We start from the raw sequence: 24,447 nt of genomic DNA, 5'->3' as shown, positions 1-24,447 counted from the left end.
ACAGGACAGATCTTGTGTGTGTGTGTGTGTGTGTGTGTGTGTGTGTGTGTTCAACGGGTGCAATGAAATTATAATGTGCGGGATGAAAGAGGGGGAGTGCTCGACAGCTGCTATACATCAGGCGAGCAGAAGTGCTGGCTCAGCTGTGAGATGGCACTGCTGCAGGTAGTGGGCTATGGTTGATGATGTCATTAGGGCTTTCACGGTCTCTCAAGGTTTCTGTCTGCTCGTGGCAGCGAATCATGACGAGGGTGTGGGGAAGGAGCCACAATAGTACAATAGTGTTACTGGAGCCAGATGCAACACACATTTGTGCAAATACAGTGACTCATGTTTGATCCAAATACTCAGTCTTGAGAAAAGAAGATGCCGCACACTGCTCTTGCTCAGCATCACAATTTATTGATCATAGTAACGTTTCGGTCCCTCTGGATCTTAGTCAAGAGTGTTTACTCTTGACAAAAGTCCAGAGGGACCGAAATCAGATCTTCGTTTCTCAAGACTGAAGTAATACTTTCCAATGCACCTGCATCTGAGACAGCTGGATGTGTGAATATCGCCTTGAAAAAAGATGATCCAAATAGTCAAAACTATACTTTGTAGCCGGATTGGAATTGTCTCTTGTGTTACAGATGGATGACAAATTAAAGGAAAACATAAAATACAAGGTGTCTTAGTAAGTTTCCAGAAGAGCTTCAGTGTAGATTTGGCATAGATTCTCCAAGTCTCCACTGCTCCACAGGAGGGATCAAACTGCGTTCTTCTAAGACTATTTGGTATTTTGATGATGGTCAGTCTAAAAACTTGCATAGTGTTCAGTTGACCGTTCCATTCTGATCAACCCATTCAATGACCCCTTTCGTTTTGTTTGGAAGAATCTGCATTTATTGTGTTTCTCCTCTTGTTTCTTCAAGTTTTTCATTTTTATCTTGTGTCTGTGTCTGACTGGTGGGCTGACTGCAGACTTGACACATTACTTGCTGATCAGCAGTGTTGACAGTGGCGTCTTGAAACAGGAGCACCTGATTAAAATGATACGACAGTGTGGAAATAAGGATGAAAATTGTCTTTAAGTTCCTCATTGAGAACCGAAGCTCAGTGTATTTCATTTATATGGATGTCTTTGTTGACAGTCTCTCCAGTTGCAATGTGACTACAGTATATTTTGATGTACTGTATATAATCAATCATATTTATTCAGACTGTTTGCATGGCAGGACATCAAGTCATTTTTTGAAACCTGTGTGTCTATAATGAATCAGTCGAGGGAACCTAGAAAAACATGCAGCCTTCTTATTATAAAAGAAAGAAAATCAGTTTAATTAACTCAGTTTCTGCTCGTGAAGAGTGTGTTGAACCTTACTGTTTTCCTGAACTTTGATTCATAAGAGCAAAGCTTATTCAAGCTCCAGTTCAGTTTTTTATCTTTTAAATAAATGCACTATACTGCACGCTGCTTTACATCACTATCAACTATTTTCTACAGCATGTCATATTTGATTAGATTTCTGAAAGCCAGTCAGGCGCCTGTTTTCATTACCTTTGTTGGAGTAAAGAAATCAACTTGCTGAAGGTTTTATGACAGGTAATCCATCATGCTTCCCAAAATCATTTTCTGTCAAAGCTTCGACGTTATTGATACACACACTGATTTCAAGTGTTTGTCTTCTAGTGCGTTCATGTGGTAGTGATAGGCTGACAAACCATCATTTTCATCCATTACCAGAAGTTCCTTCCTGCGTCCAATCACACTAGAATCTGACTTTCCAAATCAACACGTGCAACAATAAAGTTCACTCTCTGATCAAGTTAATTTAACCATGATGTTCAATGTAATTTATTATCTAACCCAAGCAACTTTCTAGTCTGTGCAAGATGAGTTTCACGGAGAATAGCTGTCTTAGAGTTTGAAAATCTAAAGTATGCTATGCTAACTCTGTGACCTTTCCTTGTAAATACACTTTTTTTTTTTCTTGCCACTGACTGATATTATGCAGTAGCGACTCGTCCTATAGGCATTTCATGAAAGTTTCTATATTTGCTTCTACACACATCGGCAGCAGTGTTTTGTTTGGACTAACTGCAGGAAAAACTGTGTAATTGAGCAGCAGCAGCAGCAGCAGCAGCAGCCACGGCGTCTGGGCAGACAGAGAAAAGAGTTTAGATGTCATTGTATTTTAAACACCGATTGTCATGCGATCTTTGGGAAGTGGTGTGCAACTGTGGAACTTTTTTGGGGGGGTTTCTTTTGGAACATTATCAATCCACCGCTCATGTGTAATTTACTCAAGTGTTTGTAAACAGTACAGATATATAATCAACTTAATGTGGATTTCTGCAAAGCAAGATCCCAACAGCAGAATGAGTCACTACTGTCATTTCATTATGAATATGAAATTAGTTTTTATTACTAATGACTTTTCTGTTGTTCCACATCGATTGTTTCAGACTCTTGCTGATGGTGTTTGCTTTGCCAAAGGCGGCTTGCTGCTTGTAATTTTTTCTTAAGTGTATTCATGACTTAAATCTCAGCAAATAATACATCCATCCAAGTCCCCTGTTACAGCAGCAAACATAATTCAATCTTCAAATCTCTAATGCGTCTCCACTGTGATTCTTTGATCATTTTAATTCAAGCCTGAGTGTGTTGCAGTCATTAATAGGTTTTAAATAATGAATTCATCCTGTTATTGCTTGTGCAAATTGGTTTTGTAGACATAATGGGATGTAGTAGGTTTGAATTAGTTTTTCAAGCAATAAATTAGTTTGTTTGACAAATATTAATTCAGTTAAAGGGAAGTTGCTGTGTGTGTGCAGCTGTTGAAACTGGTGCAATCACACTGACAGCTGTGGCAACTTTCAAACCACTCAGGTGAACAGCTGGAGTGATGGGTGAGATGGATAACTGCCTTTTCTTTTTCTTGACAACCTTTAGAGTAATGTGTGCTGTCCAGGGGGGGATTTAGACAGCTGTTCTGTCAGGTCTGCTGCTGTATGTAACATTTTTAGGATTTTACGTAAGCAAATAAGGTGATTATGGCTATGTAACCACCAGCCTTTGGCCTCTTTTCTGAGCTGAGCATGTTAAATGCACCTTACATGACCATTGTATTTGCTTGAGTCACATTGATAGACACTAATCAGTGTCACAATGTTTAGTTTTGTCAGGTTGTACAGACTCGAGTGTGGGTTATGTCGGAGCCACGTAGGTCTAATTATCCCCATTACAAAGAGGTGAGGGGTGCGTGTGGAGGATGCTGGGTCGCTTTGTCAAACCAACCTGACATCTTCATTTGTTCCCTTACATTGGATATGGCTGCTGTGAGGAAACGGAGGAGGATGAGGGGTCTAAATCAAGACATGTATTGATGTGTCAAAGGTTGTGTGATGAATAACCCACTCTCCCCATATGTGCACCATGTCTCATCACCCCAAACGTCAACATCTGATCTCTAGAGACACTAAAAATGTCTTAACCTGAATCGTAAAAAGACATATTTTCCACAGTGTTCGATTAGCCAGTCAATAGAATATTAATGGGCAACTATTTTGATAATAATTTAAGAGTTTCAGTGAATTTTAAAGAAAAATGCCAAACATTTTCCTGTTCCAGCTTCCCAAATGTGAGAATAAGATGCTTTTCTTTGCCATATAGGGAATGATAATGAACTGAATATCTTGTTTGGATAAAACAAGCATTTTGAATTTCTCAACCTGGCTTCTGAGACATTTTCATAGACAAAATTATGAACCGTTTGGATGTGAATGGCTTCCTGTAATGTGGTGTAGTGCAGTGCTCGGTGAGTTGAAAAACACTCCCACTGGCTCTGGATAATCCTCAGATCTTGGTGTGAACAGTGTTCATTGACTTGACTATTTTTTTTTTAAAGTACTTTGTGGTGGGCATATTTTCCGTTCATTAGATAGAGAAGAATAGAAAGTTAACAGGAAATGAGGGGAGAGAGGGAAGGAGGGATAACATGCAACAAAGGTCCTCTCCCAGACTTGAAGCAGGAACATTGCTGTTACTTGGTTGGCTTTTAAACCCCCAGGCCACTTCTAACAAAGATATAATCCCTAATAAAAAGTGGCCAGATACCACTAGATGTAAGTGAGGAAATATGTCTTCATATTATTATGTAATATGGATGACCTTTTGAAGACCTTTTGACTCTTAGTGTCTGTAGTTGTGGGCGAGTCCCTCATTACTCCACAACTGAGTTAGGACATTTTTGAGTGTAAGCCTCTCTTGAGTGACGGATGAAACTTAATCATCTCCTTTAACAGCAGGTATGAGGAAATGTGGATAAACCCTTTATTAATACAGTAAATATGAAGTAAGCAGTGTGACTCAGAACATTTCTACATTTCTGCATTAGTAATCTCCCACTGTCACAAAAGAAATTAATAGCTGTGATACGTCTTGTGATAACCTGCAAGCATTTAGTCTTTGTTGCTTCATCCAGTTTTCAAACAGCTTTTAATGACTTGAAGTGCTTGGAGGACAAGTAGGTGTTAGCAAAGAAAGATACCTACAGTAGATGCTGTGCTACATGTTTATTTTAGTGTTACCCCAATAATCATGAGGAAAAATGGCTTCTTTGGCCTCATTGTAATACTAAATATACAGTATGGATTGCATCTAGAAACATGATACTAAATCAATCAATAAAATATATAAAATAGTTTCAGCATGTCCTCGTGTGTTAGTGTGTGTCCTTGTCATTCATGTCGTGTCCCTTTGATTTATTGCAGATTTTAAATCACTATCCGTGAATAAGTTGTGTTTTAGAACAATAAAATGTTAATTTCACATAAAATTTTACTTTTTCTTGGCTATTTCATCTGAGTGGAGTCCCCCTTTGGACTTGTCGGAGTGAAGCAATTCAGCTGCACAAGCAAAAATAGGTTAAAGACAAAGTATGTGAAAATTCAGGAAGCAAGTCCTAAAATTATTGCAAGACCGTCAAAAAATGGCTGTGCTGGCCATTTTCATTACTCCAAATAAGTGGCATGAAAAACTGACTTCATGCCTTCTTTTGGCTTGTTGACTGTTGTTGGGCATCAGCGACAAGAGCAATACATGAAGGCTTCTGTGCTATAGTTGTCTAAACTAATACACCTGTTTGCCAAGTATCGGGGAGTCATTATTGCATCAGCATTGAACTAATTACCTTTCAAAGCAAAGTCAAAACATTTTGCCTTTGTATGGTGGAGTAACAACATAGAGTAAAACACAATACTTGCAAGAAAAAACGCCAAACATTTGCTGCTTTTCCTCGTCTCAAATGATAGTAAATATATCTTGGTTTTGTTTGGACAAAATGAGACATCTGACATCTGCTCTAGGAAACTGTGATGAGCATTTTTCACTGTTTTCTGATGTTTTATAGACCAAATGATTCATCAATAAATCAAGACAATAATCAGCAGTTCTGTTTGCACTGGAAGGGATATGTAACACCATGTTGGTATTTCCACTCCTGGTGAAATCCTGTAGTGTCACACTTCTCTTGCTGTTGCATCTTTCAGTGTTGGCAGTGCCTCATTAAAATGAGCAGCAGGCTTCCACTCAACTTTACCTCGACAACTTCATCACTGGACATCTGCAGAAAATAAAATCTTTTGAAAATGAGGTCTGGTTGAGGTTGATATTCAAATTTGCCTCTGCAATAAAGTTAAGAGCTCTGGCTTCCTCTGTGCTGTGTTCTACTTCCCCTTTACAGTATCGGCTGTAGCAGGGAGATTACAAAAGTTGCATACTCAGTGTGTGTGTTCTGTGGAGTGTGTCTACAATGTAAGAGACTGCCCTGTCTAACAATTTCAATTCCTGTCTTCACACTCTGGAGTTTTTGATGTGTTTGCACTTTTCTCTCCTGATTTATCATTCTGCTCTTCCAGTAAAATCAGTACTCATGCATTCTCTTAGTTGCCATAACAGACACACACACACACACACACACACAGAGAATTGAACAGCATCCTGTCAAAACTCTTATCAGGTCCTTTTTGAGTTTTGAGTAGATGTTATTTTGCTAGTATTTAGATTTAGTTTCTGCCTTGTTGTGGCAGCTTGTGAGGCTATCAGAGAGAGAGAATACGTTTTTTTTTACCGTACACTTTGTCTTTGGCTTGCAGCTGGTCTGGCTGCATTATGGCCGTACTGCTGCACAGCCTTTTGTCAGTAACGTTGTTTGAATACCTTATTTATCTGTGATGGTTATGGATTGTGTTCTCTAACATTTTATTGAGTCTGAATCCTTTCAAATTTATTTAGGTTCAGTTTCACCTTTTTTTTTGTGAAAAACCCCCCAACTAAATTATAATTAACCAAAACTCAAACACCCATTTGAGATCTGTAATCACCTTTTGTTGGATAACAAGGCATAAACATTGCAGTTTTTAATGGTAGCCTACAGTAATGTTCACAACAATAGACAATAACCAGTTTGGCCTTTGGGTAAGGTACTTAGGGCATTACCGTTAATTAACTACAGGCTACAGTTGATGTAATCTGCTGCTGGCAATGTTTGTCATTTCAACTAGTGAAACCGTCTCTGCCAGATAAAACTGAAAGGCCTGCTTCAGGAATATCATCTGCATTGTTCTTTATCAAGAAAAAGAGTGAGGAGAGATAAAGTTTCGATAAGAGATTTCTTCTGACTCCTGTTTTAAGGTTTTTTTATTGGCACCACTAATGTGCTTTCACAATATATGTACTTCAAGATGTACGTTACAAGTAAATGGCATTTCATTGCCGTCTTGGAACCATATGTTAAAGGAATATTGTGACATTTTGGGAGAGGAGCACCTTCTTGCCTTCTTGTTAAGAGTTAGATGAGAAGATTGATACACTCTTGCCAATTAGCTTAGCTTAGCATAAAGCCTGGAAGCAGGTGGAAACAGCTAGCCTGGCTCTGTCCATAGGGAACATAATCCACCTACCAGCACCTGTAAAGCTCACTAATTAACACGTTATATCTCGTTTGCTCTGCACAAGAATTGTGTAAAAAGTTGTGGTTTTTCTGGAGAGTTCCTCTTAAAATGTCTTTGTCAAGCGGTGTCTCTGTTGGAATATTCCTGTAAGAGTGTGACATCAACTGTCACAACGTCTGAAGTCTTTGAAATCACTTCTAGATTATAAAGATGGAACTGTGGTGTCTTGGGAAAAAAGAAACATGTTTTTAGAGGTTAATGCACAAAAATACATCCCCTAATTTTAGGGCTTAGCAAGGTTCACAGGGGTATTGTTGATGGTTTTATTGGAGGAGTTTTAATAGTACAGAGTTGAAGTAAACATTTTAGGCAGGTCTTTTTTAACATGTTGAATTTGGCAACAAGATGAGAGACTCACTTCACGTCATTTCTGACTTTCACTTCATTCTGTCAGACTTTGACAGAATGAATGAAATAGCTCTTCTCGTGGGTCTCTTGGGAAATCGATGGTGATGGGGAAGGTTGAAGGCAGTTCAAGGATTAACTGAAAGAATTGTGTCTAAATCAAGTATTTAACTCAACTTTGAATGCCCCACTTGTGAGTATCGAAGGGAGAGTTACTGTGTGTATTTTGGAAGCGGTACTGAAAATAAAACATTTACTGTAAATAAACGGATCCTTTCTCCTTTACAGAAGTGGAAGTTCCTGCAGGGTGCCATTATGTGTGCACACTGTGTTATCCCTTTTGTCTCTCCGTCTCTTTTTGCTCTGGCCGTCATTCATGCTGCCTTGGCTGCTGAGAAAGAGTGTGTTTAAAAGTGAAGATCATTTTGTTAAATGTTGGTGAAATCCCAGAGAATTTTGTTGGTGTGTGTGCAAATCAGCAGCTTTCACGTTTTCCTGATCAACAAGTTTTATCCCAGATTTCTGTTCAGAGCTCATTACACCAACCACACAATTAATCACACTCAAACTGGGACTCATAATCAAATGGGACGACGAACAGAGGCATTATGAATGCAGTGAAGTTAAATATCAGAGATGCTTTTGATTAATCCTGCATATCAGGTAAATATAGGGCACGGAGACATTTAGGAGGCAGAGAAGAAGCCGCAGGATTATTCAGACCGCACTGGTGCTGATAAATGATGCAGCTACATTTGAAATGACAATGAGCTCAAAAAACATTATGATAATTTATTCTGGTTATGAAAAAGTGTTCAAGTAATCACCAGTCTTCAAGCTCGGTGCAGCGCAGGCCTGTGTGTTTGTATGTGTGTATGTGAAATTATACAATGTCAGTGACGGTGAAAATTATCACAGTTTAAGTTTGACAGTTAAATTTGTTTGGTAATTTATCCAAACTTATGAGGAACTGCAGTGCCAAATTTGATGTGTCTCTGTTTGTTTATGTGTGTGTGTGGAAGTGAGCTACAGCAGGCTTTAGCAGAGGAGTCCATCAGGTTTTACTGATACTCTGTTAATCCGTGTGTGTTTGTGTATCTGGCAGGGCATTAAGTCCAGTCACCGCTGCCAACATGGCTATAGGATCTGTGCCATGATGAAATTAATGCCCGCCTTCTCTCCCCTGACTCGTACCTTTCAGCAGGGGCACCGGTCCAGCATACAGACATGTTAGCAGCTTTTTTTTTTTTATGAAGACTTTCCCCCATAAAATGATTCAGTGACAATGTGACACATCCCCAGGGGGAACAACAATCATAGCAAGAAAATTACATTTTCAAGCGTTATACTATACTGTATATTTCTGTGGGGGTAAAATGTATGAGAGCTGTCTTAATGAAGAACACCACATACTCAACTGTGTTATTGCAGTGGGTATGACAGTCAAATCAGACCTTCACAGTTTGCGAAATGATTCTCTCTAAAACTGTAATGAGCATAAAATCACAGATTAAGAGGCAGAACAAACTCTTTTCCTTTTTTAATGAGGCTGCAGAATTCATGCATTTAACTCAATTGGAATCCAAAATATAGTTGTAATATCTGTTAAACCCGACATTTTTAAGGCCCTTAATCTATCTGATTTCCAATCTCTTTCATAACCCACCAATCCTCGGGGAAGACACCTCTTTAAATATAGATTATAGCTGTAGTACAGTAATGCTAGGATTGATTGATACACAGCCGAGCTTTTCTGCCTGGTTGCGCATCAGAGTCGGAGAACGGGCTCTCAGCCATATCTCAGGTCTGATCTGACAGCAGGGACACGGAGGGGCCTCTTGGCAAACTGAATAACAGCAGAGCTCAGCTGAGCAGAACATGGAGGAGGCAGGACTGCGATCTACCTGGTGCAGGAACAGAGAGGGGAAGGGCTGGAGAGAAGGGCTGAATTATCTTTTTATGAAATAAATGGACTTCAGCGAGATAATAGGAGCTATAGTAATATTTTGATGGCCTGGTCTCTGTGGACCTGCTGTGGTCAGGACTCTCCTCTGGCAGATGTGTGGTAAACTAGGCCTGGGCTGTGAAATGGGCCTCAATATCCCGTTAGTATAATATTTTTCCCACATCAATAGTATCATGACATGATAAATGTGTGCAAAATCACATTAATCCCTTTTTTAATTTATTGTACATTAATAGTTTGATTAATTTGTTGGGGGCAGAGTAGCAAGCTGTAAACACAACATTGACATTATCACCTTCTAAATGTTGATATGGCAAATGCATTAGCATATAGTGGCTTATTTACACATGCAGCAGACATGGAGCAACATTATCATGCATTTGGAGTTGTGTGTCTGGCCACCTGACAAATACAAGTCCAATATTCACTCTCATTTTACCCCCCTGTTTTTGGTCTCCCACAAAAATGTTCCACTATGTTCACCAGCCAGTCACAAACTGTGTCTGTCTGCTGTTTGGTGCTGAGCAGGTAGTGTACAGTGGCTTTATCTGAGCTTATTGACTTAAAACAGCTGCCTGCTGCTGCTGGAAACGAGGCTAATAAGAGAGCTCATCTCTCGTTATGTGAAGCAAAATACAACAAAATGCAACTCGACCGCCAACAGTTTGGTGTGTTATGCTAGCAGCAGCTAATAGAGCCTCAAGCAGAGATGAGGAGCGCACTACAGAGGTCTGGTAAGCTCATTTCTTTCTCCCAAACTCTTTCAGTTTTCAAACTTGCAGTCTTTGGTCCCAGCCGACACATATCAAGTGATGTCACTTGAGGCAGTTTATCAGATTTCACACAGCTCCCTCTGGAACCACAAAAGGTTTTATACAACTTTCTTCACATACTCAGAAGTACTCCCCAAGACCCATAAACAGACTTTGATGTGTGAAACCGTTGCAGTTTCCCTTTAAGTTAAGTGCCCCCAGCAACAGATACTGCAGCTTCCATGTTAACTGAAAATAACTTTGGCAGGACAGAGTCATCACTCGCTTCGACTGATTGGTTAGGGCAAAACAAAACAAAGTAACCCAACAAGAAATGAACAACAACATTTTGACAACAACAACATGATCCCAATGTCAGGCGGAATGAATAAAGTGAAACGAAATGACAATTCAGGCCAAGAACGATGAGGGTCAGTGGAGTTGAGGAGGTTGAATAATGATATCGATGTTCTGGGCAATGAACTGTTCCTCTGCGCGCATTACGTCTGAAAACTCCTCACATGTAAAACAAAACTCATTGTGTTAGTTTTTAGTTACCATTTGCTTTCATATCACCACAATACAATTTCACTGAAAGTCAGTAAATAATGATATTGAGTTATCGACCAGCCCTGGTGCTCACTTGAAAAACATGCTCACTCTCACAGTCTCTTATAACCAGTCAGAAGTGCGTCCATTTATCCGAACCTACTGTCCCCGTAGCGGCTTAAACCGACCTCTGGATCTGCTGCCATGACAACAGGTCAGCGTCAAATTGGAACCACAGGAGGCCTGTGATTGGTTGGAGTGCAGTCGGATTTGTATCTATTATATTTGTTGCAGTGAACTCTTTGACTGGCAGCCAGCCCGAAGGACACACACAACTGGAAAATGGCCCTGATCTCCCATCTAAGGGACCTTCTGACAGCTTGATTGACAGACTGAGTTTAGGTTTAATAAACCTAAAAATATTCACACTATAGCACAGAACTGAATGTTTATATATACGTATGGTGAAAGTGTAATCCCGACTGTCTATCTAGCGCATCTCTCGCCCCATTAGTGCAGCCTCTCAGTCCAACAAAGGCTTGCTACGCAATACCAATTAAGAGTGGAGTGGAGGATTTTACTGCAGTTGTTATTCCTTAGATGTATAGTAACAAGCTCTCTGGTGCAGCAGCGGTCTGTGTTGTGGCCACAGTGATGGATGCTGTTGGTTGTTTCATCGAACTGCCTCAAAAGTATTTGAGTGCTGAGCCACAGCTCTGCAAATGTAGAGATCAAATACACGACACAGACCGTCTTGATTTCTTTGTTTGTCCCTCTTATTTACTTCACAACATAGCTCGGGAAATTACTCAAGAACACCCGCTTTGTAATTAATACAAACATTTGCGACTGAAATACTTTAATGATGCTACCATGTGGCGATGCCCTCAGGCAGACAACTTTGTCCCCTGACCCACGCTCATTTACTGCAACTCATTAGCCTCTCTCTCTCTCTCTCTCTCTCACACACACACACTCACACTCACACTCACACACACACACACACACACACACACACACACACACACACACAATATGACTCTGTGTGCTCTCTGCTCATCAAAGTGACCTGTATTCCTCAGCCATAGCTCACTAACTCACAGGGAGGTCACGTAATGGCTCATGATGAAGATAGAATTACCAAAAGGGATGAAATCACTTAACTGCTTTTGCATTCAAGTCACAAAATCCACTTAACGTGTAACATAATCGAGACTGATGGCCTCTGAAGGAAAGAATCAAGGCATGCAGAAGAAAAGAGGGTTGAATGATTGGTGACTGGATCTCAACAGGCCATTTTGGGTTTTTATTTAAGGTTTCCAGCGTGTTGGCAGCAGAGCTAGCCAAAGGCCAACACGTGCAGCTACGGTAACGTCATAACAGGATTTTAAAATGCTTTCAGGTTTGGGTTGAACATCAGTCAAAAAAGGTGCGTCCTCTACATACAGTAAAGGGCGCACTGCCTCCTGCATTAGCTCGGTTAATCCAGTGCTGAGTCTGTGCAGTGTAACTCCTTTTGTGTTTCACAACAAACAATTAAACTGTGGGTTTTTACTGGCATATGAATCAGCAGTTCAAGACACAAATGTCAGTTCTGAATGAACTCTTCTTCAGTTTTTCCACACTGTGGTATTGAGTTATATTTGCGACTGTATCAACTCCATTAGATTAGCTACTTCATCTGGATTGTTGTAGAAATCGATGACAAATAAAAGAAAAACCACCACGAGCCTCCATAACAGCTTCAGTGCTCCTTGGCATAGACTCCACGTCTCTGAAACTCTACTGGAGGGATGAACACCATTCTTCCAAAAGATTTTCCTTCATGTTGTTGTGTTTTGATGGTGGTGGTGGAGAGCACTGTCTTAATGTAAGTCTCCCGTAGGTATTCAGTTGGGATGAGATCTGATGACTGTGACTCCTCATGCCCTGTACGGAAACATCTGCATTTGTCATATTTCTTCTCTCATTTATTCAGGCGTTTTCCTCTTTTAATTTGTTACCTCTCTACAGTTTGGGGTAAAGTAACACTTTACTCCCCAGTTTAACATTTATAAGCATTATATAAACATTTAATAAAGGGTTCACAACACATTATAATGTAGTTGTAAGCAGATATAAGGACATTTTAAGGGTTTATTCATCTGCAGTATTTATCAATAACTTACTCAATGAAGACATATTTTATATTAACAACCGTTATTAACTATATTATCATTCATTATCTGCTTATACCCAAGCTTCCACTTATGGGTGCCCACAGGAGAAGTACTAGTTGTTAACAAATACATAAATAAATACTTATATCTGCTTACAGCAAAATTACGGTATGTTATAAACCATGAAACCTAATCTATCTCTGTTCCTCGAGGTCTGCTCTTTCCAGCCACAATTTATTTCTTTAGTCAGCCTTTACAACTCATCTTTCCAGATGAGACCAGCTTTCATCACAAATTGGATTTATTGATAATTGAAATATAAATAAATGATAATTAGTTGCAGCCGTAATGCAGAAAATGGAGATTTCCACTGATAGTGTTATCATGTTTGTCCCCTTTTAGTTTACAAAGGGATATTACTGGATATCTGAAGGCATCATCATCAAGCACGAGTTGTTTTCAAGTCACGTTGTGTGAAGTCACATTCCGCCTTTTAGTGTTTGGATTAATAGTAGGGAGTACAAAATTGATGATATCTTTATTTGTGACTTGAGCAAACATAAGGCAATTTGTTAGTTTGCTGGAGAAATGTGTTCATGGGTGCTGAGTTGCTTTCTGGTTGGTCTTTATTGACACACGTCTCCCCCACCCTCTTTGGCACCGAGCTGAGACTGCCAGCTGTTGCACCAGAGGCTGATTTGACTGCTGACTGCAAGTGTTAGTGAGTTCATATGAGCATAATCACCTCTCCGTCTTGATAGATTCTTATCAGAGACAGTGCAGTGATGAACTGAAGTGGCAGCTCTGTCTGTGTTGGTCTGCTTCTGAAGCGTCTCCTCTGTGAACCCGGGTGGCATTCTCAGTGCAAACCCTACACCACCACCAACCCCTCCCACCATCAACGCTGGTTTCTGATTACTGCCATTTCAGTGACCTCCCATCTGTCCGTTTGCTTTTTGGTTTCTTAATCCTGTCATTTTCATACTGGAGAGCTTGAGGGTTTGCTTGGCGAATGGGGCCTTCGTGCAAACACACACACACATATACACACGGGCCTAGTTATAAGAAGAAGCTAAAGCTTAATTGCTGTCAGTGGCGGTACAGATGGCCGCATTAACTGAAGTTAAAACGACCCATATGTAAAACCTCTTGTGTAACTCCCCAGGACAGCCCCATACTGCTGCTGCTTTCATGACTCTGTCAGTCTGAGTCTATCTAAGAACGACGGGGAGCCATGCGCACCACTGCGCTGTCTTTTGTGGGAATCATGGCCCAGAATCTCCAGGTCTTTGGAAAAAAGTGAATTCCTGCACACACGGATTCACCTCTGTAGTGATTTATTACACCCTGTGCTCGTGCTATTCTGGGACAGACTTCTGCTCTCTTGTGGAAAACTCACAACAGACGACTGTACCTTTTTGATGGTTTGAGAATAGATAGATTCTTTCACTGAACTGTAGGTCAGCACCAAGACGACTTGCACTTAAAAAACTATTTATTTGGCCTACACATCGATAAATGCTGTGTTAAAGCCTCACATTAGCACTCTCAGCTGGTCTTCTCAGCTTGTCTCTGCATGATATATAAATAAAGTTACGTTACTATAAATAACAAGTTGTTCAGTGTACTCACCGATGAATAGACAGACTCTGTGATGCAGAGCCATCCTCTTCAAAATCTGAATTTGGTTTGAAGAACCATAGATTCAGAAGAGGTCAGTCAAATGATCAGCACACTGGATGAAAACAACAAACCGGGTGTGAACTTGTATGTCAGCCGTCCAGATGCAGTGAGATATATATATATATATATATATATATATATATATGTTTTTATGTTTTTAAACCTTATTTGAATGTGATTTTGTTACCTTGCAGCTAATCTCCGTCTGTCCTCCTGTGTGTCCTCTGCAGGGCAGTGCGAGCGAGGTGTCGTAGTTCAGACCATCATGCCCTTTGCTCTGGCAGCGGGACAGGAAGTGTGTGTGTGAGTGTCCCTGGTTGGCTCTGCTGGGATGAACATGCCACTGCACCAAATCTCTGTCATCCCCCGTGATGTCACCTCATCGCGGGTGTCAGGGAGTGGGAAATCTAAGGACAAGGACAAGCAGGTATGTGAAGAGTTAAAAGTCCAAATCAGGTCACAAGGGTGGGGGGGGGCTGATGATTATGAGGTGGTTTTATCCCATAAAGTGTTTGTTGTGGGTTTTTTTTTCTACAGTAGTAAGGGGTAATCCCGATCTTAGCTCCACAAACTGACTTGTAGGCTAATCTTATATCACACATATGTGATATGAGTGACTCAACATCTACCAGCAGAGCAGAGAGAGGCAGACGAGTAATATTGAAAAGTTCGAGACTGTCTCACCAAGTAAAACGAGAGCATCAGTAGTTTCAGCAAATGGCCAAACATGACATTCGCTTATGTTAAAGTGACAAAATCCTCTAGTTTCTGTAGGAATGATGAATCTTGTCCATCGGGGGCAAAAGAGGAAGTAGTATGACGTCATTATTAAACACAAGAGACCTCTGTTCATTTCCTACTGACATCAACATTGGTTTCTTTTAACCATGACTGCTGTTATTCCTGTCTTAAATGATGATATTTAAAAATGTCATTATTTACTCTTAAAGTCTTCTAGGTTGCTAGGAATAATGACAATTATTCATGAGGGTCCGCATACATTTAGTCGCCATAGTCTATTTTTACTCCTTCATGATTGACTACCATTTATTTTTCTACAGTAGGAAAAATAATTCCCTCAGTTTTTACCACAGCAAACAAAGCCTGAATTTGATCTTTTCACAGTTGTTGTTATCATTGTTTCAAGTGCCAGAGTTGACTATTTTCATATCAGCGCCACATTGAGTTATGCTCTGCTTACCGTCACTCATACACCCACAGGAAGACATTTTGCCAGATGTTTTGTTTCTTATTAATTTGTTGTGTTATTTTTAAACTAAGTTTGACAGCATGAAATTTGTATTTTTAACAAACAACTCGTTACATAGAAAGAAAACCTACTGAAAGCTTTGCAGAAAGATTGGAGGGAAATGTCAACTAGAAAAGTTGCAGGTGTCCTGTAGTGATTCATCAAAGAACAATCAGAAAGTTCATTTTTTAATGCCAGCGGTGCTAATCCTAACACAGCAACATAAATTCTGCATTACGTTTCTCTCACAAACAAATTATTTCTGTGCTGCCTGTGGGTTGAGCAGAGGTTTTGCATCTAATGAGGCTGGTTTAAAGTCTGGTCTGCTTTTCCATTTGTGCCTAAAACCGCCTGCAGGCCATCTGGTTTTACAGTTTCGTAGTGGACTCTTTAAAGGTGCCAAATACAGGATTTGTTCATGGTGTTTTGTAAATCGTTGGCTACTTCAAATTTACAAAAAGAACCAGTAAAATCACCAATTTAGAGCACTTTTCGTCATCATCTCTGCTGCTTTAAAAGTTTTTTTTATACCGGTCAGGATAGTTACAGCTTTCACAAAAAACATGTGTAATTTGGTAAACCACAAGAGCCGCCAAAATAAAGGCCTAAAGCATCCTATCAGGCCACTGCTTATGCAGCAGAGGATTAGAGCCACATCTGAAAAGTTCATCTGAGCCTATCACAGATTTCTGATTTGAGGATCTTGACTTTATTCTCTGAATTCGGACTTTTCTCAGAATCCAAAGATTATTCTCCTTAAACCTTTCACATCTGGACGTCATTATGAATCATCAGGATTTTTTTAAATGTCGGAGCTTGTTATCACATTTGATATGTCAATGATAATGAAGGAAGTCAGCTGTAAGATTTTGACCAAAATCTGTTCTCAGTCTCGCATGCAGCTTATCGATCTTTACTTTCTCTTCCCCCTCTCTGTTTCTGTACTCTGGCTCCATCAAACACCGCAGTGAAGTGCTCTCAGAGCGCAGTTGCTTTTTTGAGCTCTGGAACAAAGGGAGGTGCTAATACAATATGTCTGTGGCCTGCCCTTTCTCCTCTGCCTCATTGGATCACAATAGATCCTGGGCACTAAGTGCAGCAGCACAGGTGTTCTTAAGAGGCTTCGTCATGCTGCATATGGCTCTGTGTTTCAATCTCCCGTGTTGTACAAGTGATGGTATACACAAGCTGTAAACTGGCACTGACACAGAAGTGAAAGTGAACTGGTGTTTGTTCCAAAACTGGTTTCAGTTTTCAAGTTAAATAAAGGTGGTGCCTTTTTGTACAATGCATGGTAAACCGGATTAAGGGGTTTAGACTTTGAGAACAGTCGTAGAAAGGTTACCTTAGTCAGCTGGGAAATAAAAGTGAAAGTGTAAGCTTTATCATGTCTGGGGGGCATTTGGTCTCCCTGCCGCCATGTTTGCTAACAGCGTAAAGTTCCCACCCCATGTGTCTCTGCTCAGCATCACTCTCTTTCTCTGTCTGTCTCCTGCTGGATGAACCTCCTTTTTTCCCCTGAGGAATAAGTGGATAAACAGCAGTGACTCTCGTCCTCCCTGTGGAACCATCAGCAGAGCGGAGAAAGGAGAAACAGAGTGTACGAGGAGAGGAGAGGGAAATCGGCGAGTGTTTTGCTTTGAATGCTGATCAGCTTGAGGGTCCTGGAGGTGTGTGTGCGTGTGTGCGTGCGTGCGTGCGTGCGTGCGTGCGTGCGTGCGTGCGTGCGTGTGTGTGCGTGCCCAGAGTTTAGTCACAGAGCAGAGGCCCATCTGGCCCTCTTAGACAACACAACTGGTCTTTTAGCGCTTCAAGAAAAAAAGCAGAACTTTCCTCTACTTAGAATTCAGAGTTCCTATTAAAGAGCAACACATCTTTAACTGCTAACTGCTGGCCCCTCTCTGGCCTCTCTCCTCTCGCTCCACTCAAGTTCATTTATCTTCTTCAAAATCCTCTTTGAGCATGTGCTTGTGGGCACTTTGTCCGTGAACTGTGCTCTTCCACTGGAGAACTCATGTTTGGGCAGATAAATTGAGGTTTTTAAAAATATTTTAAAAACAGCGTCAAAAGGCTTGGAGAGTTTTATTTCTTGGAAAGAAAAGAACTGCCCTGACAGTTCTCAGCCTTGGTGAATAATACGGTCAGATTTATTTGAGTCTGGGGTTTTTGATAACGCGTGCAGGTAATGGATTATGCATGAATTGACAATAACGTAAGCTCAGGCACAGTTTGGCAGGTGGGGAAGGAGAAAGAGCAAGTCTTGTGGTGTATCTGGGAAATGCATACTGTTCTGTCAGTGTTTGTTTTGATGATTATATCATATCTCCTTAACCCCATCTGCAATGTCACTCGCTGGTGTTTTTACTGTAAATGTAGTCATTTACATGAGCAGCATGTGATAACGTGCAGCGGACTGAGAAATATAACTTCAGTGGACGCAGCTGTATCTTTTATTTTCACATTCACACATGCATTCTTACCCAAGTACGGGGCCTCATTCGCACTACAATTATATTTAGCAGTATATCTCTGTGACTGCGCACACACTGAACACTGTGATACTTGATATCCGCCCTTTTGATGCTGCATGTATTTTTTATGAAAGCGCAGAGAGCGCTGGAAGCTTTGTCCTTCAATAAGCGTGTGTCGGAGTCAAGGACAGAGAAGACTCCCTGTCTTCCCTCTGATGTTTGGTGGTTTGATAACAGCCTCCTGGGCACAGATGGAGCTGGGCTTTGTAGAGACCAATATCAAACACTGACCGCCACAGCACAAACTTTCAACACAGCCTCCAGGCTAGATGGGGGACTGTTTATTGTGTCTGTCTTTGCTGATTTAACGAAGCACTACTAATATAGTGACATAACTTGTTTTTGTTCCTCGAATTTTCATATTTGAAACGGCGTTCTTGCTCTTTTGGTGTAGTCGAAGCATTTTTGGCTGAGATGGCAGATCTCAGGGTAGCCTGTTTACACCCAGCATTACTTTAAAATATTGTCCCAAAAAATGCTGTTTGATTAAATTCTGCAAATGTGTTTAGAAAATATTTGAAAATATATTTCTCAGCCCCGAGGCGGGGGAAACATTTTTCAAACATTTGGTGGATCTAAATTGTCCAAATCAGTCCCCTCCAGATTGCTGTGCCCAGGGGCTTGCAAATGGAAATGCCATGATAATCACCCAGAAAGCCTAAGGGCTGGGTAAACTAGGCATGAAATGCTGAATTATCAGGAAAAAAGAGTGTTGACATGTGTGTGTGACTCGAGTATATAAAGAGTGAACTCAAGGTGGTCACATCTAGTTGGGAGCAGAGGATGTGATCGGTTTATTTTGCAAACTTTAAAGGTGCAGATCTGTATGCATTCAAACAACCATGTTTGTTTTTCTCTGGGATGTAAACTGGTGCACATGCACAAATTATCTCCCTCTGACGCACACACACAGTCTGTACACAGGTGTTAATCCAGTTAATATTCAGGTTACACAAAAGAAGACATGTGTGCACATATTTTCTCTTACTCACACACACACACACGCACGCGCCTACATAAAAACACATACACAAGCACACACCCATACGTTCATCCCGGTGTAGATGTTCTGAGGCCAAACAGGTTCCCCCCGGCCTGTCTACAAAGCAGAAGCTGGAGAGAGAAGATAACACATAGGCGGAACGGGATTCTCTCTATTCTGGCAAAGTTTTTTATAAAGGTATTAATGTTGTGTGTCAGCAAACTCACCTACTTTACATATGCCACTCATGGAATTCAGAAAGATTTCACAAACAACGGCAAACGTCTCGTCTTTAGCTGCTGATTATTCCGTAAATACAAAATCATTATGACTGAGAACTGAAGAAAGAGTAAATGTTTTATGCTTTTCTGTGGTGCCTCTGTGTACTGGTTGTAAGCAGTAGGGCTGCACTTTTATTGATGTGCTGGACTCTTTTTGATTCATATTTTAGGCAATTTAATGTCAAAACATTCTGAAAATGCCCATCACAAGTCCCCAAAGTTACATCTGCACACTGCTTGTTTTATCTTACCAAGACCCAAAGATATTCAATTTAAAATGATAGATAACAGAGAAAAGCAGCAAACTGAGAAGCTGCAACCACTAAATGTTTGGCATTTTTGCTTGATAATGACTTAAATGCTCGACTATTTGATTAATCTTTTCAGCACTAACTTGCAGGATTCACTACCCACACTATATTTACTGCTGAGGAAGTGCACTCAGGTTGCAGGTACACACAAACAAACACACACACACATACACCTGCCAGCAGCTGGTGTTGTTAGTCATTCCGTCTGTGCAGGACTTGCACGAGTCTCCCGGAGGACCCGTCTGTGCTGAGCCACTTGAGGTTGAAGTGCTAAAAATCATAATTAAATGTGGAGGAGCCGACATGACGGCCGGGCCTTGACTGTTGTGTGGAAGGACTTTGCTTCACTTTGTTAAGGATTTTATTTCATTGGCCCCTGTGATGGCACCGCGGGTTATTTTACCATCTTTTGGTAGCTGTGACCCTCTGTGCTCTATTACGTTTTATATATGTGATCACAATTGACCCGTAGGAGCAGAAAATAGGCTTTGAGAGGAATGGCAGGAAATGAGTACAGTTCCTTTAGCTGCTCTACATTCTAGTAGACATGGCGTAATGTTGTACGATGCAGAGTCGAAAGAGAGTTCGCTTTGTCTCCAGTGTGAGGGGGCGCCTTCTTTGCTGTGCGTATTTCAGCTCTTGGTTTCAGAAAAGCAGCTATTAGCAGAGAAAGAGACAATCAGAGGAGACAATATCTTCTAATTAACCCCTGCCCCATCACCTTCCACCACCTCCACCCACACACACATAGACACACATTACTCAGCAAGTAAACATGTCTATACATTAAGCTGCTTTCAGGTGTTCTCTTAGGAAAAACACATTTTCAAATGATGATCTCATGATTTACATATTGCGTGGGCTGTTGTATAACCTAATCCGACAGATGTATAACTATTAACCTACTAACCCACAGAAATTTGTTCAGCCTGTCGCACATTGCCGGAACAGAAAGTGCACTTGAACTCAAAAAAGCCCACAGCTGTGAAAGCCAACAATTTCGCCAGAATGAATTTAAGGGAAGCAATTCAATTTTTTGCACAGAGTCACGAAAGTGCATTTGTCAGGTTTTGAACATCTCTGTTGTGGGAGCGGTTATAGTGCGCAGAGACACAAGTGAACAGGCAGATAACCAGAGACAGACAGACAGAGATGAACAAAAAACACTGATGAAGTTAATGAAGTTATTTCTATCAGGGAGAAATGAAATCACCACATTAAAGGCTACATCTGCCACACTCTGTCCACTTTGAGTCCTCAGTCTCCGCTTTGTTCTCCATCCAGAGCTTTCTGTCGCACTTCTGTTCTCTGGAAGGTGTCTCACCGGGGTGTCTGAGGACACTGTTTAATTGCCTGTGACATGCTGACTTGACTCTTGTGACTCGCATGGCCCCCAAACATTCAGCCACTGCCAGCTAGATCAATGGTGGAGGCTCTCTGAGCCCCCACAGCGCCCAGATTCATCTTCCTGATGAGACACTGCAGATGTTTCCCTTGCCGTAGTCTGTCGTCTGGTTCTGTGGGGTCTGACGCACAATGGCTGCCTAATGTATGCTATTCACATGGTGCCGTACACCCCAGATGTATAATGGAAGGCTGATAGGACTCACAGCTCTGTCATACTCCATTATGGTGGCCAGTCTGTGGCGAGCACACATAATAAGTCTCTTGTGCATTAAGTGAAAGATAGTGGGCAGTCAGACGCTTTCCGGTAAGATGTGTTAATGAGATTCCCAGTTGTTGGTCATCAACTGCTGTAGGCACAAATACACACCAGAGTCTCTTACCATGAGGCTGTATCTTATTTACGTCCAATCCCCGTCCCCCTTAATGTCTTGATCTGTTTTTATCCAACTTCTCCTCCTCTCCCTCCTCCCGCCACCTCCTCCGTTTCATCCTCCTCCATCATCCCCTCATGGTGTTATCCAGTGAAAGATTAGAGTGGTTAATCTCTCCACCTATGGATTCACTATTGTGACCACACTGTGAACTCGTTCTTTTTGCTGTCTGGCTGTCTGGGGAGGCAGATGCCCAACGGCTGCAGATGTTCACTCAATTGTAGACTATTTTCGCTTGTCTGTATAAAATGCATCGGCTGCTTATGCTGTAATTCTGCTACCATGACCTATAGTGCACACGTAGTGGGATCATCACCTCAGTCACTGCATGAGGAAGAGGTTTTTAGCCATGCTAGCATCATGTTGATCCTAGTGACTCTGATGATCCCCTGACTTTTCATCTAGCATGGCCATGAGGTTGACATTTGTGGTTTTGAGTGAAATGTCTCACAATTGGAAGGATTGCCATGAAATTTGATGAAGAAATATAAGTCTACCTCAGGATGAATTATAATAACTTTGGTGATTCTCTGATCATCATCAGGTCAAGATTTTTATTGGTTTATGACCAAATATCTGCACAACTAATGGCACTCCCATCAGCCTCAGCTGCATTTTCTGCTAATTAGCAAATGTTAGCATGCTAACACACTAAACATTATTTAAAGGTTAAATGATGATTCCAGTTTATTACAACTTAGGTCTTATTTTTGTAGTATTAGCCATCCTTTCTATTGGCTATGATAGCGATATACTCACCAAAGTTACTCTTGAGGTCTGGTAACACAGCAACATCACTACAACAAGAGTGACAGGGCAAGAAACGAGTCTTCAGAACAAGCTAACAATGAGCTCACCCACAGTGTTTGTTATAATTCATATTGCACAGGAAAATGGTTTGAATGTACAACTATAGCAAGTATGGCAGGTCAAAGTCGAAGCAGAGAGTTGGTTGTTGGATGTTAATGGATGTTTACCATTCTTTTACCATTCACTTTGGTTTCTCCAGCAAGTACAATGTTTTATTATGTATAGGAATGATGGACAAAACTGTTCAAATGAGACCCAAGTTGTAATAAACCAGGATTTTCCCTTAGACGTGTAATACAGTGACAAAACTGCTTCTGCATCGGTTTTCTGTCTCTGTTTTTGTGTTTGACCAGAATGGCTTTACTGTAACCTTACACCACTGTACTGAGAGCCTTGACTGGCACAATGAAGTAAACAGTGATTACCTTTTGATTTAGGCTTCGAGGACTTTTTCTCAGGATAGAACCAAACGGGATCAACGTACTCCAGTTGTTTATACTGTAGACAGGAGAGCCAAAGAATGTAGGCTATAATTGGCATGTCCAGAGTCAGTCTGAGAGACGGGAATAAGACCTGATCTAGACACATTTTAATTTAACGATATTCGTTAAATTTAGCCCCATATAATTCCAATCCTCAGATTAAATGACCACATTGCAACGTGTCTCTGTAGGCTGCCACATGGACATCACTTCATTCATGTTTTTGAAAGTTAAGGTGCAGCTAAAATCTGTGCAGTGTGGAACTATTGTAAAATGGAAAATGAAAGCAGTTCAACTGCCATTTGTAATATTTGCTCAACCAGTGTTTAGATTGGTGGTGTTTAAAAAAGTATGATAAGGTACCTAAGAAGAAAGAAACAAAGAATACATCATGTTTTCACAGTTCACTAAGGCAAGAACACTGCTGTATTGTTTCCCTTTCTGAAATGACAGAATGGAAAACAATTTTGAGGATGTTCTGTGCTTTTGGTTTTTATATTAGTGACGGCTGTGACTTTTTTTTATGGTTTATGCTGTTTCAGAAAATGAAAACATCAAAGCTTTAAAAGCTCCATGACATTTTTTTCATTCAATTTTGAAGCACATCTCCAATAAGCTGAATTGCTTTCACTCCCTTTTAAGTGTGCGCAGTGCAGCTGTGTGATGTAACAAATTATAGATATCAAACGAGAACATGGTACTGGCAGATTAAATGATTGGGATCAGGATTGGGAACATTCCTTGCTGTAATTGCCTGTATGTACTGTATATGTAAACAATGCATAATTTACAACTTTAATCAGTTATGAAAAATATCTTTTTCCCTCCGAATGATGATTCTCAAGGATATTTGTTGCCCACCTGAGCTGCGCTCATCGTCATCTGTGTCTCAGTTGTGTAACATGGTCATAGGAGAGTTTTTAAAGAGCCAAGTAAGCTTTTATCCCTTACTTTTCCTTTAAAAATGCATTGTTGAATCAAATGATGGACAGAGCAGTAGAAATCCATTAGCTTTGTTTCTAAATCAAAGGTTTGAGCCCACTGTACACCAAGAGCATTTAAATAATGGACAAATCTGCTACTTTTTCCCTATTATTCTTTACGAGAGGACGAGAATCTGCTCTTTGTGAATGCTGTCTTTCTCTTTCAACATAAAGAGAACAGAGTAGAATACCAGATGTTTGTTGCTTCCATCTTCGGCAGGTGTTCATCAAGAGTCTCAACAAAGATTCATCATATAAGGCTTGTTTAGAGAGAGAAAATTTGCTGTCTCCAGATCAGTGCTTTACACTTAGACATAGGACGTAGAGGTTTTTATGTAAATTAATTGCTATTGCAGGTATAGTTTGAGACAAATGTTGCCTCTTGACCCTGAGAAGCGAATATACTATTTTCCCATTTATGCACCACTGGACCAGTTCAAGACAAGAGAGGAGCCAATAAAGATAATAGACAGTGTAGCATGGGTCATAAGCCACTCTTCAACCCATGAAATTGTGTTCGCACTGCTTAT

At 40.7% G+C, this 24,447-nt stretch overlaps 1 protein-coding gene across 2 annotated transcripts in view; it reads left to right on the top strand.

Moving 5' to 3' along the window:
* Window positions 1–24,447, top strand: part of marchf8 (membrane-associated ring finger (C3HC4) 8) — a 72,484-nt gene that overhangs the window by 4,933 nt on the left and 43,104 nt on the right. For both annotated transcript variants that reach the window (XM_070916308.1, XM_070916307.1), the window contains exon 2: window positions 14,681–14,877. In XM_070916308.1, coding sequence (XP_070772409.1) covers window positions 14,782–14,877 — 96 coding nt within the window. In that variant the 5' untranslated portion in view covers window positions 14,681–14,781. The remainder of the gene's footprint in view (window positions 1–14,680; window positions 14,878–24,447) is intronic.

This window comes from Enoplosus armatus, chromosome 12, assembly GCF_043641665.1.
Source record: "Enoplosus armatus isolate fEnoArm2 chromosome 12, fEnoArm2.hap1, whole genome shotgun sequence".
NCBI lineage: Eukaryota > Metazoa > Chordata > Actinopteri > Centrarchiformes > Enoplosidae > Enoplosus > Enoplosus armatus.
This window is presented reverse-complemented; position numbering and strand designations above follow the sequence as displayed.